This window comes from Crinia signifera, chromosome 2, assembly GCF_055691185.1.
Source record: "Crinia signifera chromosome 2, ASM5569118v1, whole genome shotgun sequence".
Lineage (NCBI taxonomy): Eukaryota > Metazoa > Chordata > Amphibia > Anura > Myobatrachidae > Crinia > Crinia signifera.
This window is the reverse complement of record NC_139218.1, coordinates 130,141,105-130,164,580: the sequence shown is the minus strand read 5'-3', so window position 1 is coordinate 130,164,580 and position 23,476 is coordinate 130,141,105. Positions and strand designations below refer to the sequence as shown.

Below are 23,476 nucleotides of genomic sequence, written 5' to 3'. Positions count from 1 at the left end.
GAAATTCAAAAGAGATTTAAAATTAATAACACAAGTGATATTACACTACAGATTCTACTTGTCTAGGTATACAAATGCTTTTATGCATTTGAATTGTTATGTAGCTTCTTCATATAGCAATGTTATTCAAAATACAAGGTCCCTGTAATCATTAATCTTTCAAAATCTTTCCTATTGCCATTACTTTCATAGAAATCAGTGGGCACAATCACATATATTATTTGTGGGCACAATCACATACTGCAGGGGTGCTCGAACTATTTTGCTCTGGGACCCCATTAGACAATAAAAATGGTTACAGGACCCCAGCAAGGTGGGTCAGTGAAGTGAAGTGACCGTTACTGTGACAGGGAGGCAGTGGGTAATGGATGGGATGGAAAAGGGTGACAGGGGGATGGAAGAGGGAAGCAGTGGGTGTTTATTTCATGAGTTATAACCTGTCCCCCCCTCCACAGACACATTTGCCTGATTGCCAGCAACAGAGTCGTGATCCCCATGTTGAGGTGGTCGGGACCCACTTTGGGGTCAGGACCCACAGTTTGAGAACCTCTGACATACTGTATATTATTTCAAATAGGTATAAAACATTGATTATCTGGGACCTGATGGCCCAGCACCTCTTTTAATCTGGACACAACAAGTGTCTGGGAGAGATAGGCTACAGGGGGGTTTATGCTGCAGGTGGGCTTAATTAGGCTGTGGAAGTGCTACGGTAGGCTGCGGGGTACAGTAAGCCACAGTAGGAGTCAGGCTGCAGGAGGTTTAGGGGCTGTGGGGCGGGGTAAACCCATTCAGTGGTCTGTTTTTTTAGGGAGCGCTCCCAGCTGGGCGAGTCATTTTTTAAGGGAATGCTCCCTAAACAAACTGTCTCTCCTGGGAAGCGCCGCTGAGCACCACATTAGCTGCTGCATGGCTCTGCCGCACACAGCCGGGGGGAAGGGGGAGGTGCTATGCAGCCATACCTGGGCACTGGCTGAAGCTGAGTTCAGAACTTAGCTCAGCAGCGCTGCCCGGCACTAAGAGACGTACAGTGGCAATCCAGAGAATTTTCCGGGTTTGCCAAACGGGGCACTTTAGAATAGCCCTGAACATTTTTGGGAGTGCCAATGAAGGGGTTAAAATGTAAGAGAATTCCATAAGGTGGAGTGAGGATGCAGTTTAAATATGGGAGTGAATCAAACTGTGGGAGCAGGGCCGTTTCTAGACAATTTAGCTCCCAGGGCAAAGAAATAAAAATGCGCCCCCCCCCCCCCCCCCCCAATTACGTAACATGAAATATAAGAAATAGAGGGTGTGGTTTATTTTGAAAGGGGTGTGGCTTAAAATAAGGGCGTGGTCTAGCAGCAAAACAATTACCTTACAGCTCACTTTTGCAACCTGCATGTTCAGACATTGGTTACCGCAGGAATTGTTATTGTCCTCCCGCACTTAAGTTGGTGGGCTGAAGGCCACACAGTGACATAAAAATATAAAGACCCACACAGTAACCTAGTACGCCTCACAGATCAAGGCCAAACAATGACAGGCTACTTAAATCCTTATACACTTTTTATCCGTGATGCCAATTACACATTACGCCGCACACTGTGATGACAATTACACATTACGCCGCACACTGTGATGACAATTACATATTACGCCAATTACACATTACTGCACACACCATGATGGCAAGTACACAATACTCCCCACAACGTAATGCCTATTACACATTATGCCCAACGCGCCACTGCCGCACAACTGATGCCGTTTACTAATATGCCCCCACAGTGCCAGATATATGCCCCCACAGTGCCATACATATATGTCCCCAGTGGCAGATATGCCCCCACAGTGCCACACATATATGCCCCCACAGTGAAAGCTATGCCCCCACATTGCCACACATATATGCCCCCACAGTGCCAAATATGCCCCCACAGTGCCACAGATATGCCCCTACAGTGCCACACATATGCCCCCACGGTGCCACATATATGCCCCCACGGTGCCACATATATGCCCCCACAGTGCCAAATATGCCCCCACAGTGCCACACATATGCCCCCACAATGCCAAATATGCCCCCACAGTGCCAAATATGCCCCCACAGTGCCACATATATGCCCCCACAGTGCCACATGTATGCCCCCACAGTGCCAAATATGCCCCCACAGTGCCACACATATGCCCCCCTCAGTGCCAGACCTATATGCCCCCACAGTGCCAGAGGATAATATCCCAGCAGCAGCACAACTCACCGTTGCTGCTGCTGGGGAGATCAGAGTCCAGGTCTCCGAGTCCCGCTGCCGCCGCTGCAGTGCTGCTGCTGTTTCCCAGGGGAGGGGAGCGCATAGCGAGTCTCTCCTTCCCCTTCACTGTGACTGGGCTGTCAGCCAATCATATCTCGCGGGCTGGCTCCTTATTGGCTGCCGGCCCACGAGCTGATTGGCTAACAGCCCAGTGACACAGCGAGGGGAAGGAGAGACGTATGCGCTCCTCTCCCCTCCAAGTCCAAACCTCTGCAAGTCCAAACCTCCGACCTTCTGTTGCTGGGGCGGCGGGGGGGGGGGGGGGGGGCAGCGGTGTGGGGGCAGCGGCGGGCAGCGGCGTGGGGGAAGCTGGCGGGCAGCGGCGTGGGGGAAGCTGGCGGGCGCCCCGGCTGTTCAACACACGCGGACAAGCCGTGCAGCGCCCCGGGCTGCTGCACGGCTTGTCCGTCTCTAGAAACGGCCCTGTGTGGGAGGATTAGAATAAGGTGAGGGGGGGAGTGCAATTTATTGGGATGCCACTGTATGTAACTGATTATCCAGCAAAATGAATAATCCGGCACAGTGCTATTGGACAAATTTAGGTACAGTATTAGCTATTCGATATTGGTGCATTTGGCAAACTAATAACCTCATGTAATCCAATTCATACAGTATACTGTTTATGGTATCCAGCTAATAGGTCAACTTTTAATAGGTCGACCCAATGTGGTGGACATGCCTTAGGTCAACATGAACAAAAGGTCAACAGGTTCAAAAGGTTAACAAAACATTGGTTAAAACACACATACAGATGACGCACTTTTTAAAAATTGCTTAAATTTTTTCCAAGTTTTTCATTTTTTACCATCTGTGTGAACTATGATTGAGAATAGTAACCTGTGCTCATTGCTGAGGTTGCAGAGCGAGAAATCTTGCACAAAGCATTGCGACTGAAGTGGTACACTATTTGAGGTTGCCTGTGGCTTAATGTGATAAATGGCACCGAGAAAATAAAAAGGCTTGTGTCGTTTTCATGCCAACACTGTGACTCTGTGTTGACCTGTTGTACCTGTTGGGTTTCTACCTTTTCCATGTTAACCATATTGGATTGTGTATGTGTGTATATATATATATATATATATATATATATATATATATATATATAAAACACACATTCAAGTAATATGACGTAGCTGCCAAGAGAGTGTAAGTGTCTCTTCAGAACTAGGCAATATTGGGTTAATGAGGAGGAGTGATAGTTTAACATACAGTATACACCCACTGTTTGTATATACATACAAATACTGCTTGCTACAGCATCGCGGGTCTGTGACTGCTTGTTATCTATTGTACTAGATGTGTCTAGACAGTTATCATCTTTTCTATTTTTTAAGGATGTAAACATAATACGACATGCTTATATATGAAGAAAGAACATTTTGCTTTGGTAATTTAATATTTGCCTATTCCCATATGGTGCCTGGAATCGGTTACGGGTAGCTTCACCTGCCGCTTGGAGTCGATGACAGATTGTCATTTTTGACTAAAGATGAAAATCAACCAAATGACTTGGATGGTACAGAAAATAAAGTCTGATGTTCAAAACGAAGGACATTTGAAGCAGTTATCAATTAAATTAATATCTAATGTATAAATTAGGATCTATTTAATGAATTAATATGATTTATTACTTTTCTAGTCTCCACTCTCAGATCACTTTTTTGTTATTATTAATTAAAAAAAAGGCTTTATATTTTTTATAATATGATACAAGCATATAATTTAAGGTAGCCATTCATGCTTGGACATTGAAAAATAATAAATATGACTGAACATTTTAATTTTCTGTGTTTTTCTATGTACTGGTATAAAGGAGTGTCCGTCTTTTCATTAAATGTTTAAAAGGCAACAAAGAACACACCACACCTGCAGCTTAAAATGCATTACATCTGTGACAGGTGCAGGGATATCTATATGACCAAAACAGGTTTATGGTTACTTCTCTGCTTGATCAACAATGGCACATTGACCATAGAAAAAGAGAGGACTATGACACAGAAACACCAAACAATAAAACAAGAACTCATACCACATTAATGAAATCAAAAACAGAAAGAAATTAAGACTCTGCATTTTCACTGTTAGTCAAAGACATAACTTACCAAATCCGTTACTAATGTAATTTTAGGAAATTAATATGAAATATATTCTAGTACAAAAGAACATTAACTGGATTTAGATTTTTAGCTTGTGCGTGTTGGGCAATAATTGATGGAATTATGACACTTTCTCTATAAACCCTAGCTTCAAGAACACACTTGAATATGAACAAACATACATACATACATACATACATACATACATACATATAAAAATACATATATACTACTGAGGTATAGTACACTTATGGTATACTTTGAGTGTTTACTACATTGAGATGTTTCTTACTTTGTGTAACATGTATCACTACAGATTCCTTAACTAAGTTAAAGGGAGTCCTCATTCTGTTTGTTTTCAAGAAGCACTTTATTAAGGAAGGGTCATAACTCGTAAGCAACATTGTATAAGTTAGAGTGTAATGTAGACACACATTTAGTATTTGCAGTTAGCATACTGCTGCATTGCATACAATATTGTTGTTTAAATAAGTTCTTTTGAAGTAAATGGGTATTACCTGTTGAACATTGTGGCTTCTGCTTACCTCTATACTGCGGTCATTATTATTCAACATTTTTTTTTAAAATCAGCAAGACATCTCAATAAAATGTAGACAATAATATTTATTACCATGTGATATGTGTACAGCACTAGGGAAAAGCACACAGCTCTAAAATTTTGATGGTAATCTCTTTAAGATTGCACGGTTTAAAGCTGGCATCTTCCAAGATAGATTTCATTTTCTTCAGGACTCTCTTTTCATATATCTCCTGAGTAGAGTACATGGTAACGCAGCAACAATTACTCTACCATCATCAAAAGCAATTTAGATTGTGTATCTGTTATCCAAATTATTCAGGAAAACTTAATTTTTTGCTAAAAGCAATACTGGGGACTCCTGGCACTAAATCTGTGCAAAAAAAATTATTGCTTAGCCTTCAAGGTCAGTGCCTTAGATAGTACACAAACTTTGTTTCATGCAAACTTCTTATTTCATGCACAAATATATTTTATTTGTGTGTATTTCATGTGTTTGATTTGTTTGTACCACATAAAACAGTGGTAGCCAACTCAGGTCCTCGAGAGCTACCAACAGTTCACATTCTCCAGACCACCTAGCTGCTGCACAGGTGCACTCATTACTCGCTGACACATTTTAAAAGATCCACAGGTGGAGCTTATTACGTCACTTGTAATTCTGTGAGGAGATCTGGAAAACATTAACTGTTGGTAGCTCTCGAGGACTGGAGTTGCCTACCACTGACATAAATGCATCTTGTGTTCACGCTTGGGTCCCGTCCTCAAGATACCACATTGAAATATAAAAATATTCAGAGATATTGAAGTATCCATTATGCAAAATGCTTCTGGTCCCAAGCAATTTGGATAAGGAATACTCAAACTGCACCTTTTTTTTTCCGTATGTGATCTACATTACAATGGCTGATCACAGCTATATTAACAACATCAAGATGGGTAATCACAATAAGATTAATTTTAAGAACAGACACAGATATATTTAAAGCGATCAGCGAAGGACTACGGGAGATGAAATACAGAATAAAAATGAAAGACAAATACTGTAGCATGTGTAGTGAACTTAATTGGATGCTTAAATGGTTACTTCAATAGCACAGTGATATGGAATAACCAGGTTCCGCTATACAGAACAAGAACATTAAGTGCAATCAGATTAGCAATGTTAATTGGTTGTAATAAACCCACGCATAGTGCAACGTTTAGCTTGGTCAAATTGTCTGAGGAAAATCTTTCCATGTGCAGGCTACTCTGATTTACTTATACTAGCTGTAATAACAAAAATTCTCTCTCTCTCTCTCTTTCTCTCTCTCCATTTTGTTTGAAGGAATTCCGGAATTATTCTTACTTAATAATGACCAACACTTTATTAAAAGTTCACGATATTATATTAAACTTTCACAGCTACCGATATTTATGACTGATAGATAATCATGGTTGGTTTTAAAAAACAATTAACCTATATCAATACATACACCAGAAAAATAACAAGTTCTGAACTGTAACAAAAGAGAAACCACATTTACACAAGACACTATTAAATATCTTATCCATGCACTCATTATATCCTGCATTAACTACTGCAATAGTCTCCTAACTGATGTTCCCAAGAACAGACACTCATCATTGCAATCCATTCTAAATGCTGCTGCTAGGCTGATCTTCCTAGCAAGACGCTCATCGTCTGCTGATCCGCTCTGCCAGTCCCTCCATTGGTTACCTGTGTTTTACCGTATTCAATATAAAACTCTTCTGCTAGCATATAACACTATTAACCATAATGCACCATCTTACATCTCTACTTATCTCAAAATATCTCCCATCTCGACCACTCCGCTCTGCACAAGATCTGCGTCTCTCTTCTGCACGGATCACCAGCTCCCATTCACTATTACAGGACTTTCATTTGGCTGCTCCCACCCTATGGAATGCCCTTCCACGCACAATAAGACGCTCCATTAGCCTCCAAACTTTCAAGCGTTCCCTGAAAACTCACCCCTTCAGGCAAGCCTAATATATTTAAGTTTCATACGTATAACCCTCTGAGGCACTTATGTATTATATAGCTTCCCTTCTGGACCTACAGGCTATGCTATTACTGGTGCCTGTCCTTGTGTTTCCCTTCTATATCCCTATAGATTGTAAGCTTGCAGCAGGGCCCTCCTGCCTCCAAGTCTGTCTGTTGTTACGCAGTTTGTTTTATCTCTTTTTACAATTGTAAAGCGCAATGGAATCTGCTGCGCTATATAAGAAACTGTAAATAAATAAGTAAATTTACACTAAAAGAACTGCATTACATTGACAGAAATAACAAAGAAATAAAAATAATATCTGGACTGGAGAATATCCTAATGCCGACCAGTTATGATTTTAACTTTGTTTTCTATCTATTACATCCTCTTCACAAGTAGTGATTTTACTATTTTAATATTATATTTCACTATAAATCAGTAAATTGGCAGTGATTATCCTTTTTTATCTACATTGAACACATTTTTAGTGTCTGGACAGGTTCAGACTACCACTTAACATAAAATATGCATACTCATTTGTTTCTGTAACATTTACCTTTTTGTGGTGCACCATTTATAAACTGCACCCTAGATTTACAAAATTCATTTTATTTGGGATTAAGTTTTCATATCTTTAATTTTTAGAAATTCAATATATATAGATATGATTAGCTATGATAACCACAGTTTCAAAGTCCAGTTGAATGGCATCAATGTTCGGCAATCCATCATGAAATCGGCGATAACCAGCATATTAAAAATCCCTGATTGGTAATCCTGATCATCTTTTGGTTGGAACTGGCAAAGCAAGAATTTTCAACAAATTTGATTTACTGATTCTGACCCATGCATCGGGCTACTGATAAATTGCCCCTTTGCTCTCCCGATGTGTGAGCCCATGAACAGCTTATTTTAAAACAAATAGGCATCCTTTAAGCCATCATAATTTTACTAACAAACTAATCTTATGAAACCAAAACCACTCAGTAATATACAAATCACCAAAATTTTACCTGTAGTCATGAAACTTTGTAATAAAGCGTTATATGATAAGACACTGAAATACAGGTCTTTAGCAATACATTGGCCATTATTGCATCTTGTGTATATGCATTATTTTGAGAGTTACATCATGTCCCAAGGGGGTAAAGAAAATACTATAAAAACCCAAAGTGTTGTGAATTCCATTCACAGATATTCATTACTTGTTCACAGGTAGGTGATAGCAATGATATATATTACAGTGTACAGTTAATTGTAGACTTAGCTTTTAGCTTCCCACAGAATATATTTTATGTGGAGATAACACTGCTTGGATGCCACATCTGAAACATGCTTGTGGCCACTGTACAGTAGTTCTTGGTGTTGATGTTTGGACAACACCGTCCATCTCAATTACTGATTTAGTTGTTTTGTGTATTGTTCTGTAAATTAGTTTGAATGAAAAAAAAAATACATGTGAAAATAGTTAAAATGACAGTGCTTTTTGTTTAAGTTTGTTATATGGTTATTACAGTACAAAAATAATGAAAAACTGGAATTGGCTTAATGTGCCTCACTATAGAAACTTTTTCTCCAAATACAATCTCCGAGAACTATAAAATAGGTTGTTTGAACTCTTAGTCATAATATATTCTGGGTGTTGGTGGTATACACTTTTTGTACAATGATATGTGGTGCAAATCTTTTTTACTTTATATGAAATCTGTGAAACTGCCTACAAAGTATTTCAAACACAACTTTGGGTGGATCTGTAAGTACTTGTAATAGATTAGTAAAACCTGAACTTACATTACAGTATTAAACATAGAGAAATGAGTGCTGATACAGTGTCCCCTCTTTACAATACATTCTTAAATACAGATGACACATACAGATTCAGTATGAGTGGAGGTCATTTATGATGTGTAAAATTGTGCAAGACCTGCTTTTGCATTGTTAGTGCTCTTTCATACATTCCCATGAAACAGGATCCTTTGTAACAGTTTTGAGCTAGCAGAGTCTCATTTTATACTTTTACCGAGAATCACTTTGCATCTTCCCGTTCCACTTGCCAGAGTAGAGCATTCCTAATCATGTGGGAAGAATCCTAGCAAATGGGATCCTGATACAGAAAATACCAATGGATCCACGATGTGAGTATGAGGATCTTGGTTAAGAGGAGGTTGAGGGAGGTGTGGGTAAGGGTTTGGGGTAGGGCAAAATAGTTACACTATCAGCATTTCGTACCCAAATCCATAGCTCAATGTAGAGAATTCTGCATGGAGGAACTGGGGGAAAAAAGTCATAAAGCAAGATTTGAAGACATGACACTTGTAACATGAAGCATATGAAAGAGTAATAAGTGCCATGGGAAGTGCCATTAAGTGCAAACTGACAATGTACCCAACTCTAGCACATACATTTCCAATCTGTTAATGTAATTAAATAAATAGTATTTATGCAGACAATGCTTGGACGATGTAGAGAAACAGCGAGTATTCAAAAGTAGTTTGCATTAGAAAAAAACATTAACTTAATAATTACATTTTTTATCATTGACTGAAAGGACTGTACACTATATACTACAATCATAAAACACTATATATATATATATATATATATATATATATATATATTAATATATATATATATATTAAGATATATATGTATTATTTTGAATGAATGTTATTCTATGTATATTTACAGTATATTTGTGTTGCAGATATTCGCATAGAAATAAGGACACTGAATTTCAGATTTTACAATGGGGACATGGCTTATTCTTGACATAGTCAGTTACATTTCACTGGATGTAATAGGAATTCCTGGTAATCTCATTATTATATTTGCCTTTCTTCACACCTTTCACAGTCATGGTAGAGTGACCACAGGAGAAGTTATCCTTGGTGAACTGGCTTTGTCTAATCTTCTGGTCATACTGACTTGGGGCTTTCCCATCACTCTGCAAGCTGTCGGAATCTATAAGGTGTATGGTGACCTATCCTGTCAAATAAGCCTTTACTTTTACTGCGTAGGGAGAGCTATGTCTATCAGCACCACATCTTTGCTGGGATGTTTCCAATGTATTTCTGTTTCTCCATCTCATAGACGTTGGCTAAGAGTAAAGACGAAGCTTCTTAATCATCTGTTCACAATAATGTTATGTCTCTGGACCTTCAATCTGATCATAAGTAGCACTCGGCTGGCTTATTCCACGTCTTCAATCAGGAACTCAACCTCCAAATATATTATGAGTTATAACTTCTGCTTTGTGATCTTCCCAAATAATCTGCTCTATTTAGGCAATGGGGTGATTTATATAGTTCGCGATTTGTTCTTTTTAAGCCTGATGATGTTATCCAGTGGTTATCTTCTGTATGTTTTCTACCAACATGGAAAGCACGTGAAAACTTTTCCCACATTGAACACTAAGCATGCTGAAATACGTGCCGCCAAAGCTGTCTTTACATTAGTTATGATGTATATTGTTAGCTTTGGATTAGATAATATATTTTGGGTCCTTACTCTCTGCACGTTTCCCCTTTCCCCCCGACTTACTGATGCACGCATCTTTTTTGATTCTTGTTACTCTGCCATTAGCCCTGTTGTGATCATTTTGACCAACAAGAAAATCCAAATGGGTCTTCAATGCTCAAAGAAGAAAAGAGATTTTCAGGCAGTTAAGTCTATCTCTAATCATATAGCCAGGAATAGGTATTAGTGTCCTAATGACAAATATAGAGCTTTATTCCTCAATGTATAACCTATTAATATTAAGTTTAATTATTATATTGCACAGAGATCATTGTGACAAAAAGCACAGTAGTCTGTATTGCGGATCCCAAGATGATAGCACATAACTGGATGTTAGTTGATCTTGACAGTATGCTATCCTGATTCCCATGCTCATACATGCATTCCATTAAGTATAATATGCCCCATTCTATCACCAGGCTGATTGGAAACAAATACAGCAATCTAATTTAATCCATTATGACCCAATACATGGTAATCCGATTAAATTCCTGGATTAATCACAGAAACTCCTTAAATTATATATGGAATTGGTGAAAATATTCAGCAATTCTGAAACTGTTGTTTCATCCTAGGCTTATTTATTTTTAATATTTTGACTTTAAGAAGATTTTGCTAACAAATATTAACGTATTAATTGTGTTATTATTACAAGTAGTCCTTAGTGTACTGCCAAATGGAGCTTTCTCCTTTCCTTGGGTTACATTTATCAAACCTTTGAAATAGAACAGGTGGAGACATTGCCCATATCAACCAATATAAACTACTGAATAAATGATAGCTAGAAGCTTATTGGTTGCAATTGTCAACTTCTCTACTTTTCCTCTTTAGAATGTTCGATATGTTCACTTCAATCCTGCATGCATCCAATTATAAATGGCTGAATATCATAGAATCAAATATGAACTTGCATACAGGGCCCACATATTGCCCACTCCATGAGTGACCACTCTGAGGGGGAAATTTACTAAAATGTGTATTCTTCTTCACATGTGATGTTGCTATGGGCAACCAATCAGAATCTACTTCTAGAATTGAAGTCCGGCAGGCAAATTATGTCCTTTAATTTGTAGGCATTAATTATATCTATATTCTAAATACTGATATGCTTGCATGTATTATGTTCTCTATGTAAGACTATCTAACATTATGATTATTGTTAGATGCAGCTAATATTTATAAATGTACTTCAATATTTGTATTATCATTATTGTTATGATGATTATTATTTATTAATAATATATATATTGTTTAAATAGATCACAGATAAGGTAAAATTTTTCCAAAGCATACAGCCTAAGTTTGTTTGAGTCTTTTATTTGTACTAAGCAACATCATGGGTGACATTTAATGAGATGTGAAAATGTGACTTTTGCGATATTTTCACCAAAAACGGCCGAAATCGCACTCTTTCCCAAATTCGCATATTTAATGAGATGCGGAAAACTGAAAATGCGATTTTTACTCGGCCGGAACTCTCATCCAGATGTTTTCCCATTGAAAAGAATACAATTCACATATTTAATGAGATGCGAATTTGGGAAAATGTGTCTAAGAATCCCCAAAAATTTAGACCAGGTTCTGATATGTGAATTGGCCAGAACCCAGCACAGATCATTGAGATCTGTGCATGGTACTATGTTAAAAAATGTGTTAAAGTGTTTTTTGGGAAAAAAAAATAACGTGGTTTCCCCCTTCCTGAGCATAACCAGCCCCGGGCTCATTGAGCCGGACCTGGTTCCAAAAATACCGGGGATAAAAAGAATAGGGGTCCCGGACTCTTAGACCGGACCTGGTTCCAAAAATACGGGGGACAAAAAATCTGGGGGTCCCCCACATTTTGAAACCAGCACCGGGCTCCAACAGCCCGCGGTGTCATGCCACAGCCGGGGGACACTTTTTACATAAGCTCCCCCGGCCGAAACATGAGCACCGTGGCTGGTCAGCTTTGGACGGAGTACCTGGAGGAGTGGGGAAACCCCCCCCCCCCTCGATAAAGGGGTCCTCCCCAAGGCTTCACCCATCCAAGGCTGAAGCCCGGGGCTGTCACCGGCATCCGTGGCCAGTGGACGCCAGCCTGATAGGGTTAAATCTCACATACGTAACATTGCTTTATGCAGGAGAACTACAAGTGCCAGCAGACCTCCCCCACATGCTGGGACTTGGAGAACCACAAGTTCCAGCATGCGGGGCATTAATGGGTCCGCTGGGACTTGTAGTCCACCTGTAAAAAGAATGTTAAAAGAAAAGACACACACACAGAAAAGTATAACTTTATTTTACACACATAAACACATCTCACTTTTACACCAACATACTTACCAATCCAGGATCCAGCGCTGGCTCCCTGCTCCACAGCCGGTTCACCCCGCACGGACAGCGTGCTGAATCGGCTTTCTCAAGCGCAGCTATCACCTTCTGTAGCGCTGTCCCAGCTCTGCAGAGGCTGAGAGCTTGATTGGCTGATGCGTCTCCATGGAAACGCATGGCTCAGCCCTGATTGGCTGAGCTATGCATCTCCATGGAGACGCATAAGCCGAAGACGCTCTGTTAGCTGTGCCGGAGAAAGCCGGTTGAGCCCGCTGTCTGTGCTGTGGAGCAGGGAGCCAGCGCTGGATCCTGGATTGGTAAGTATATTGGTGTAAAAGTGAGGTGTGTGTATGTGTGTAAAATAAAGTTATACTTTTCTGTGTGTGTGTCTTTTCTTTTAACATTCTTTTTACAGGTGGACTACAAGTCCCAGCGGGCCCATTAATGCCTCGCATGCTGGGACTTGTGGTTCTCCAAGTCCCAGCATGTGGGGGAGGTCTGCTGGCACTTGTAGTTCTCCTGCATAAAGCAATGTTCCGTATGTGAGATTTAACCCTATCAGGCCGGCGTCCACTGGCCACGGACGACGGTGACAGCCCCGGCCTTCAGCCCTTGACGGGTGAGGCCTGGGGGGGCTTTATTGGGGGGGTCCCCACTCCTCCAGGTACCCCGTCCAAGGCTGACCAGCCAAAATGCTCATGTTTGGCTGGGGGAGCTTATGTAAAAAGTGTCCCCCAGCTGTGGCAGACACTGCGGGCTGTTGGAGCCCGTGCTGGTTTCAAAATACGGGGGACCCCCAGATTTTTTGTCTCCATATTTTTGGAACCAGGACCTGTCCAAGAATCCGGTGCTGGTTTCAGAAATACGGGGGACCCCTATGCTTTTTGTCCCCCGTATTTTTGGAACCAGGTCCGACTCAATGAGCCTGGGGCTGGTTATGCTCAAACACAAAATCGCACATTACCTCAAATTCGCACATTTTCATGCCTAAAATTCGCACATTATCGCACCTAATGGCACTTTTCATTCCGGAATATGCACCTCATTAAATATGTGAATTTGCAGCAAAAATGGGATTTTAAAAAAGTGCGATAATGGGCGATTTTGAAAGTGCAAAAAAAATCGCATCCTATTAAATGTCACCCCATTTATCTTATTAATAACACTTTCAAGTTCTAAGTGCCTAAATTGTACTGTACTTTATAACATTTGCAACTTGCTACTTATTGTCTACCAATATACTCTTTGATCTGCCTTTTAATGCAAAGGTGCAGTAGTACAATTATTATTGTAAACTAAATATGTTCCCATACAGTACATTATTTTATAATGAACATCTTCTGTCCTTCTATAGGGATTTCTGCTCTGATGATAAGCTCAATGGTGTTAGTATCGCCTAAAGATCAACAAATAAAACTAAAAAAGGTATTACTCAATAGTGATCTCTAAATGACCAAATAACTTTAGCACAGTCTAAATAGGAGCATTACTCATGTACGTGTAAAGGCCCCCATACATTCGGACAAGTCAGTCCTAATTTCCCCTGAGCTCCCCCAGCACTCCCCGGGAGAACTAACGATTTGGCAGTTCATGTACCATTTTTTACATGGGATAACTGCGGAGGGATGAGAATAATAAAAAAAAAACCTGGGCAGCGTCGGGTTCTGGGCTGCGCTGTGCTTGGTTGTGGGTGCAGCGTCGCAGAAAGGCAAACAGCCGCAGTGTCCGGAAAGTGCCGAGCGGACACTGCTGACAGCATCCACAGAATAAAAAAAAATAATTCTAAAGATAGGCTGGCCGCAGATTGGTTGAGCATGCTCTCGGTCCAACAGCTTATCAGCAGCAAGGGAGCACTCTCAGCCAATCAGTGGTAAGCCTATCTCTCAGCCCATCAGCGGTCAGCTTATCTGCAGTGTCCGCTCAGCATTTCCCCCAGACACTGCGGACTACCCACCCTGTTACAATGCTGCACGCATAGCCCCCGGGCACTCATCGCAACCCGGTCCCAGATGCTGCCCGCTCCTTCACATAGGTGTGTGCTGGCAATGCTTCACTGCTGGCACACACCTACTGATCGAACCCAACACAACGTGGGTGTTAAATAGCACCCACAATGTGCCGCTGATGGGTCCGATCCGACATATTGAACCTGCAGCAGGTTGAATCAGTAGGGTCTGACCCGATGTGCATGGGACTGCACATCAGGTTGGATGGGATGTCAAACACATTCAATTTGGGCTGATTTCACGGCCCAATCCATTGGGATTGCATGAAATCGGCCCTATTTTGATAAGTTGTCCCCTGCTGCCACCATCCCCCGCTCACAAGACACAGCCACAGGGCCCCTGCTGCTGCTACTCACAGGACACAGCCGTGACCCGCCACTCCTCAGACACAGAAACAGATGGAGGAGGGAGCACACAGAGTGCCCATCGCTACCCGGAAGTTCGGATTCCGGCAACTAGCAAATGTGTTGTGCACTCCCCCCTGGCAACCCACTCCCTCCCAGTGGCAATGAGCATGAGACCCCTGGCAAGGACCATGTAACCCCTGGCAATGAGTATGTAGGTAAAAGGCAGATATGTCACATAATATGGAACAGTCATTAAGGTGTGCAGCATAATACTGTATGTAATAGGCATTATGGTTTGTGGGATAATATATAATAGTAATTACGGTGTGTGGCATAATATGTCATATCCATGTGGCATAATATGCAATGGGCAGTATGGTATGTGGCATAATATGTAATAGTCATTACGGTGTATGGCATAATATGTAATGGGCAATATGGTGTGCTGTATACTATGTAATGGGCATCATGGTGTGTGGTATAATATGTAATGGGCATTATGGTGTGGCATCACATGTAATGGGCATTACGGTGCATTGTATAATATGTAATGGGCATTACGATGTGTGACAATGTATATTGTCCATTACAGTGCGTGTAATCCTGGCATACTGTAGTGTGTCTAAGGGGCTGTACTTGACACAGTATGTGGTTTAATGTTAACATGTGGCAACTCCCCTTCCCCACACCCTTCATTTTTGCTGTTCACCTTTGGCTTGCATTGTCCATCTGTCTGTGTGGAGGGGGGCTGCACCAATTCCTTTTCTGGCACATGGCACCAAAACGTTTAGTTAGCTAACTGCGGCTACAGTATGTATGAAGAGTAGCCACGGCAAGCCTGTACAATAAAGTTCATTGTACCGCATAACGTGATGTAATAACATCACACCGTGCCAGTGAAGAAAGCAGAGGACCCGCCAGCCTGATGTGCAGTGAGCAGCATAAGCCTGCAACGCTGACAAGAAGGCTAAGGGTGGAAGGTACTTTTATAACATCAGTGAGAGACTGGCAAAATTAATGTATGCAAAGACAGAATTTGCCTTGTCCTTATGAATCCACTTGCCGCAATTTTCAGGATATTTTTGATGAAAAATACCCTGAAAAAGTTCCCACGCATGTTCCCCCACTTTTGCCGGCAACTCCTTGTGACCCCACACACCCCTCTGATTACATAATACCACATCTGTGTAGATGCTTACAGCCAGTCAGGGCTGAGCTGGGTCCCCAACATTTTCCACTCTCAGTGCTGAGGACTCGGCTCACTCTGCTGTCAGTGCCGGCTGAGATGTGTCGGAGGACAAGCTTTTGGTTTAAAATGTATTCATTAAAGGTTTACTGTACTATTCTGTGTGTGTGTGTGTTATTTTAACATTCTTTTTATATGTGAACTTCAAGTTCCATTAATGCCCCACATGCTGGGACTTATGGTTCACCAAGTGCCAGCATGCGGCGAGGCCTTATGGGCCTTGTAGTTCAACTGTAAAAAGCAATGTTTTTTAATCACATTTTGACACTTATTTTATCAGCCCGGCATCCACCACCCAGAGAAACCGGGGGACAGAGCAAGGCTTCATCCCTGGATGGGTGAAGCCTGGCAGGTACCACTCTATCCCCTTATTGGGCAGGTCTGACCAGCCACGGTCATCATGTTTCGGCTGGGGGACCTTGTGTAAAAATTGTTGTCGTCGGCGCCCCCCCTCCCCCCCCCCCCCCCACGGCTGTGGTATGACACCGCTGTCTTTTAGGACCCAGAGCTGGTTATGCTCGGGAGGGGGACCCCATATAATAATTATTTTTTTTTTTATGTTACTTTAGAACACCTTTTTGGGCTGAACCATGCACAGATCACACTGATCTGTGCATGGCCCTTTCAAACTCGCCTGACTGGACCTGTTCTATTTTTGCAATTTTTGGTTATTTTAAGGAAGTCACGCATTATTACATTTGGGGGAAGAATGTCCACTCCACTTGCGCTTTGATGAATGGTACGTCCCTTTACAATGGGATACACTACTCTTCTCCTAATATACAACACAATAGCAGGTAAGTAGGTAAATACCGTACGCCCCTCTTATTGTAACAACTATCCTCTTCTCCGCCTCTGTATAGGGATTTTCAAACTCCAAAGAGAGGGTTTCCCACTTCCATTTAATAGAAGAATCCCCCTCTATCATAAATGGGTGGTGGATAATGATGAATCCCCCCCAAAAAAAAGATTAGAGAAATGTTAAATAGTGTGACACCATTTAATGTAAAACACATACAGATATAAAAACAGGTAGTAGTACAAGGATAGGTGAATAGAAGAATGGCCTATTACCCAGGGTGGTGGAGAACATGGACAGAAATCCAGTCCTCAGATTTCACATTGGTAACGGCGATCCTGGGATTCGCCGTCAGCAACCAAAAGGGTGGGTACAGGGTCCAAAACGTCCAAACAACCTTTCCAGGAAGATCCAAGCTTCAAGCGCTTTCGACCTCCACTGAGGTCTTTTTCAAGAAGAATGATTTGAGTTCCTAAGTTCCGGGTATAAATACCTAGATGGTCCAATCAACTGGAAGCAAATAATCAACCTAGGTTGATTTTTAGAGCGCCCTGTATTGAATTGGTTTCTAATTAGCAGCTGCTACCGGGGGTGGTCAGTTCCCCAATATAAACATATAGTAAAAGAAAAAAGGGGGAAGGAGCAGCGCTATATCTAATAAAAAAGGGATGTATGCATCAATTTTAAAATATATATAACAATTTATTCACATATAAACATTCATATATCACAATTATAAAAAATTATACAAAGACCTGATGAGATAAAATTGGGGACCTGAGGAGAGTCAATAAACATCAGAAAAAAGAGGGGAAGATTGATATAACCTGCGTGGATCATGGGTGGTGTCCAGAAATTGCAATGAATCCGTTGTATTGATATTCCTGAGTGTCCTATGGTCTCCTGGTTCCGAACACCTGACCTATTGGACTGCCGTATATAGGTCCCCCCGGGCTGGCTAAAACAACATCCTTTGCCAACGGGTTCGGAACCAGGAGACCATAGGACACTCAGGAATATCAATACAACGGATTCATTGCAATTTCTGGACACCACCCATGATCCATGCAGGTTATATCAATCTTCCCCTCTTTTTTCTGATGTTTATTGACTCTCCTCAGGTCCCCAATTTTATCTCATCAGGTCTTTTTATAATTTTTTACAATTGTGATATATGAATGTTTATATGTGAATAAATTGTTATATATATTTTAAAATTGATGCATACATCCCTTTTTTATTAGATATAGCGCTGCTCCTCCCCCCTTTTTTCTTTTACTATAGGTCCAATCAACTTGCATACTGCTCTAAACAGACAAATGAATGGTCCAATAATAAAACAGAGTTCTAGATATTATGTCATATCCGGTCTTCAGTGTAACTACACTGAGATATTTGGTCAGTCCAGACTTCTCACCGGAACATGCGGACCGGCGTCTGATGTCACTTCCGGTCTGCGGCATATAGTTTATGGCGGGGAATGCAAATATGTACACTGGTTCCCCAGACTCCCAGGAATATCCACGGACCTTTGGCTGACCAGATTGAAAAACAACATAAAACCAGGAAATAATACTCATAAAAAACATTTAACCTCAAAGTCCAGATTAAGACCCCCAGGTACCCAGGTATCCTGGGGGTCTTAATATATGTCGTATGCGGTCCTTTCACATTTAATATATAGTGTGTGATCCCAGTTAAGCCTGCCTGGCTGAGATGTGATCCAACAGATCCCTTCTGCAGCTGGTGCAACTCGCATGTTTTGGCGAAATGGCACGGGACCACACATTGAATCGAAAGGAGCCAAAATCGCATGTGGATTGCCTAGTGCAGTGGTTCTCAAACTGTGGGTCCTGACCCTAAAGTGGGTCTCGACCTTTTCAGCATGGGGTCGCGACTCCATGTTGTGACTTTCAGGCTGATGACTTTTCTAATCTTAAAGTGGCCATACACACGCAGATTATGCTGGAAAACTGGCAAACTGTCACTCATCCATAAACATGTTTTTCTTCCAACCATCCAGATCTGAAGATAAATCTTACTAATGTATGGGCACCTTTAGTCAGTGATTCAAGGAGTCTGAGAAATCTGTTGAATTGTCTGTTAGTTTAGACTCCCTCCCATCATTTGGGCCTCCACAATGCTGCCATGTATGTACTGTTTGATGACTACACATGTGACATGATGACCTTCAGAAGTAACTTGATGGGGTCCTGTAATTATTTTTATTGTCTGATAGGGTACCAGCATACTTGCCTACTTTTGAAAACTAGTTTCAGGGAGATTATAGTTGGTAGTAGAATCTTGCACAGCTCCCCATTGAGGGGGTGTGTCAAGCTTTGCCCAAAGGGCGTGTCTAGTTCCATATATGGAGAGATTGTCAAAAGAGATTGTGAACATCGCACCTAAAATGTGGGTGCGTACTGCTACATCTGAGAGGAATCTTTTAAAATGACTTGGATCCAAATGTAGATGAGCCCCAAAGCAGTTAGTAAGAGCTATTATGCTTGGTAAAGTGCTGGGAAATGGTGCAGACAATTCAATGTAAATGTATCTATCTCTCATTCCTTTTTTTCTCCAAAAATGTAACAGTGTAATGTGGGCTAGGTGAAATAAGGGAGATTGCTAGACTAATGATTGAGAGAGGGAGATTGCTGCTATTTCAGGGAGTCTCCTGCAGAATGCAGGAGGGTAGGATTCTATGGGTACCAGAGCAAAATATTTTGAGGACCCCTGGCCTAGTGTATGGCCAGCTTAATTTATGCAGTCTAATACAGCAATGTCATCTTGTCAAGATACTTTATTGGCAATTACTCCAATGGTTATTGTTTCAGTATACAGAGGGAACGCGGCTTATCTGCCGCCCCCCGCCAGCTGCCAGGCCCCACCCGCCATCGGAAGGGGGCACACGTGCATGAGATGCTCATGCGCCCCCTTCCGACAGAGCTCCCACCGGGTCCCCAACATTTGCCCTCCTCCCCGCACCCCCTGAAGTGGGGACGGGCAGTGTACCGCCACCCAGCCGCCAACTGATGACCTTCGTGGGTCTCAGTCTAATGGAGTCCCTCTCTACCAGCGCTCGCCAGTGGGGAGGTTCTGGCGAGTGCCGGCAATGAAAGAGATGGGCTCCATCTGTATGCTTTATTGTTTAGATGTATACATTTTTTTAACTGCATATATATTTAACAATTTTTTTTTTTTTTTTTATATTATTAACCTTTTAACATTCTAAAACATACAGTAGATTACGTATTTACAGCTACAAAATCTAACAGCATGGATGGATATCTGAAGCATCATAGTGCTGGTAATTTAAAGTGAGGCATAAATCCTTTAATAAATGCAGCATGTATTAATAACCAGCTGATGGAATCTATATATGATCACAGTACACAGGTGCCACCTTCTGGTCATATGAATTAAGTTCATGCTATTTTATGTATCCTAATTACAGTCTGGCAAAATAACATATTTTAGTTTAAAGCATATGGGGTGACATTTAATAGGAATCAATTTATTTTTTCCGAATTTTTCCCCAAAAAATAGCCATTTTCGCACATTTTTTGAAAATTGCACATTTTACAGGATGCAGTTTGTGGGGAAACAGATTTTTGCTGTGAATTCACACATTCTGGCCTGGCGATTTTTAGTAACACTTCAATTCGCATCCAGATGCTTTCCCATTATAAAGTATACAATTTGCAAATTTAATGGGAAGCGATTTTTGGTAAATGTTACTAAAAATCACCAAAAAAAATAGACCAGGTTCTGACCGGCGAATTTGACAGAACCATGCAAAGATCATTTAGATTTAGATGGTTCTGTGTTAAAAATTGTGTTTAAGGTAAAATTAAAAAAAAAAACGCCTGAGCATAACCAGCATCGGGCTTAAAAAAAAGGGTCCTGGTTCCCTAAATACAGGAGAAAAAATTAGTAGGGGTCAAGAACCAGCACCGGGCCCAACCAGCCAACAGGGTAATGCTACAGCTGGGGGAAGACTTTTGATACAAGCCCCCAGGCAAAGCATTTTCCCCCTGACCGGTCAGCATGGGCAGGGATCCTGGGGAAGTGGGCCCACCCCCAATGATGGCACCCCCTCCATTACTTACTTGCCCATGCTGAAGCCCCGGGCGGTCCCCGATGGCCGTGGGCTGTGGTAAAGTGTAAATAAAGAAACTATTGTGTATTGCTGTGGAACTACAAGTCCCAGGAAGCCTGCACAAATGCAGTCTGTCAAGCATTAATATAGCAAATGAATTGTTAGTACAGATGCAGCCTGTTAGCGTTTAAATCACGCATAAATATAGTCTGGTTAGGCACAAGTGTACCTCAATTGAGGAAATGCTCGGTATGATCACCCTCCTTGTCAGGATGTAGTAGTTGGGGAGCCGGACAACTCAACGGCTCTACCCGATGCAGATGATGGTGGATGGCTTTGAATTGGCTCGAAGGCCAGTGAATTGCTCTAATTGAGGGGATAAGATAGCAGAGGGATAAGTGGGGTAACTTGCCCTCTTGCAGTCACATATTAGTACGATTTCCCAGCAGCGCACAGTGTTAAAATTCTTCTTTTTTTTTTTCCCTGGAGACAGTGTGACAAGAGAGCAGGGCAGCGGGGAGATGCGGGGCTGGCAGGTGAGTGGGAGAACATGGCATCTATCCCCCAGCACTGCTGCAAAGCTTCCTACGCAGCGGCAGATGGGCAGTGGTGGGGTCCCTGCGGCGGATGATCTGCCACAGGGACCCCGCCGCTGACTGTTCAGCCACTGCAGGGACCTCCTGCCCGCCTTGCATTGCCCGGATCCCGCTGCCTGCCACCCACCCACCTGGAGTGTGGGGGCCCCTGATGTGTGGGGCTCCCTTGCACGCCGCGATTCATGGAATGTATGATTTGCATAATCATCCATTTGCAGCCTTGGGTGCGGGGGAGAAATCATTTGATGGTCGGCGACCATTGAATGATTTCTCCAGCGGTCACAGATCTGAGACACCTCTGTGCAGGAAGCGGGCAGGCAGCTTAATCTGTTGATGTCAGCTGCCCAAACCCCTCACCCGTGTCACTGGGCGATTTGCATTGGAACGCCCAGCGGTTTCATGGGAACGCCGATGAAACGCTGGGCATTCCCATTGGCTGTGCCCCCCCCCCCCCGGCCGCCGCCCCACACCCACACTGCTAGGTGTGAGAGGGATGGCGAACATGTGGGTTGCCGTACCCACTCACACCCTGCATCTGCACATGCACTCAAATGTAAACAATGAACGTGCGGGGGACTGATTAAATTAGAATAACCCCCTTAAACTGTGATTTGGGAATAATAGATGCCCGGATTTAAAGGTGAACACAAATCGCCTCATTGATGTATGTTCAGACACAGCAGATCAGAGAAGATATGCTATTGCCTCAGGAACTGTCTTTTGTAAAAAGAAGCCCACCAACGAGATCGCAGACATGCTATTTGTGTCCAAAGATGCAGCATTCTTCGCACATTGAAACTATCAATCACACCATCTGAATTCTGAGCAACTCTATGGTGTCACGCTAGCAGTAGCACCAGCTGGAGTGTAATGGAGGCTAGGTGTCTTGATGTAAGGTTTTTGCATAGACGACAGAAGGGAGGGATGCAATTGGATAAAAGAAAACCAGTTTTAATAAAGATACTGCGATACAGAAGATGAACTGTGGCACAAAGGTAATACTGAAGATATGAAATAACTAGAGATGAGCGGGTCCGGACCCCGAGATCCGTCAGATTCGAATATCGGGGATCCGGGCCAGATCCGAGCCGGCTCGGGAGTTCCCGCCTGAATTCCGGACCAATAACGAGGCCAAACGTCATCATCGCGCTGTCGGATTCTCGCGGGAGCGGGATCTTATAAAAGACGCACGCGCGCCCCGCCATCTTCACTCCAATCTTGGAGAGGGAAGAGGGTGGTTGGGAAGCTCCATGTGCTCCGTGCTGTGCTCTGTGCCATGTGATCCGTGCTGTGCTCAGTGACCTGCCCTGTGCCCTCACTGCCCTGTGCTGTGCTCCGTGCCATGTGCTCCGTGCTGTGCTGTGCTCCGTGACCTGCCCTGTGCCCTCACTGCCCTGTGCTGTGCTCCGTGACCTGCCCTGTGCCCTCACTGCCCTGTGCTGTGCTCCGTGACCTGCCCTGTGCCCTCACTGCCCTGTGCTGTGCTCCGTGACCTGCCCTGTGCCCTCACTGCCCTGTGTTGTAGACTTGAGAGTCAGTGACTGTTTATAGGCCTGAGCCCTGTAGTGTGATTTAACTAACTAGGTGCTGCAGTGCTCACACGCAGGGGCTGCAGTGTCC

General features: G+C 42.5%; 1 protein-coding gene across 1 annotated transcript; it reads left to right on the top strand.

Annotated features, from left to right (window-relative positions):
• The first annotated feature begins 9,683 nt into the window (after nt 1-9,683).
• On the top strand, nt 9,684-10,640 carry LOC146058438 (olfactory receptor class A-like protein 1). The gene has a single exon (XM_083170717.1). It carries the CDS (start codon nt 9,684-9,686, stop codon nt 10,638-10,640), a length of 957 nt encoding a protein of 318 aa, XP_083026843.1.
• Nucleotides 10,641-23,476: the final 12,836 nt, after the last annotated feature.

What these genes read in the sequence shown, in the direction of transcription:
- LOC146058438 (XM_083170717.1), top strand. Translation starts at nt 9,684, where the DNA reads ATGGGGACATGGCTTATTCTTGACATAGTCAGTTACATTTCACTGGAT.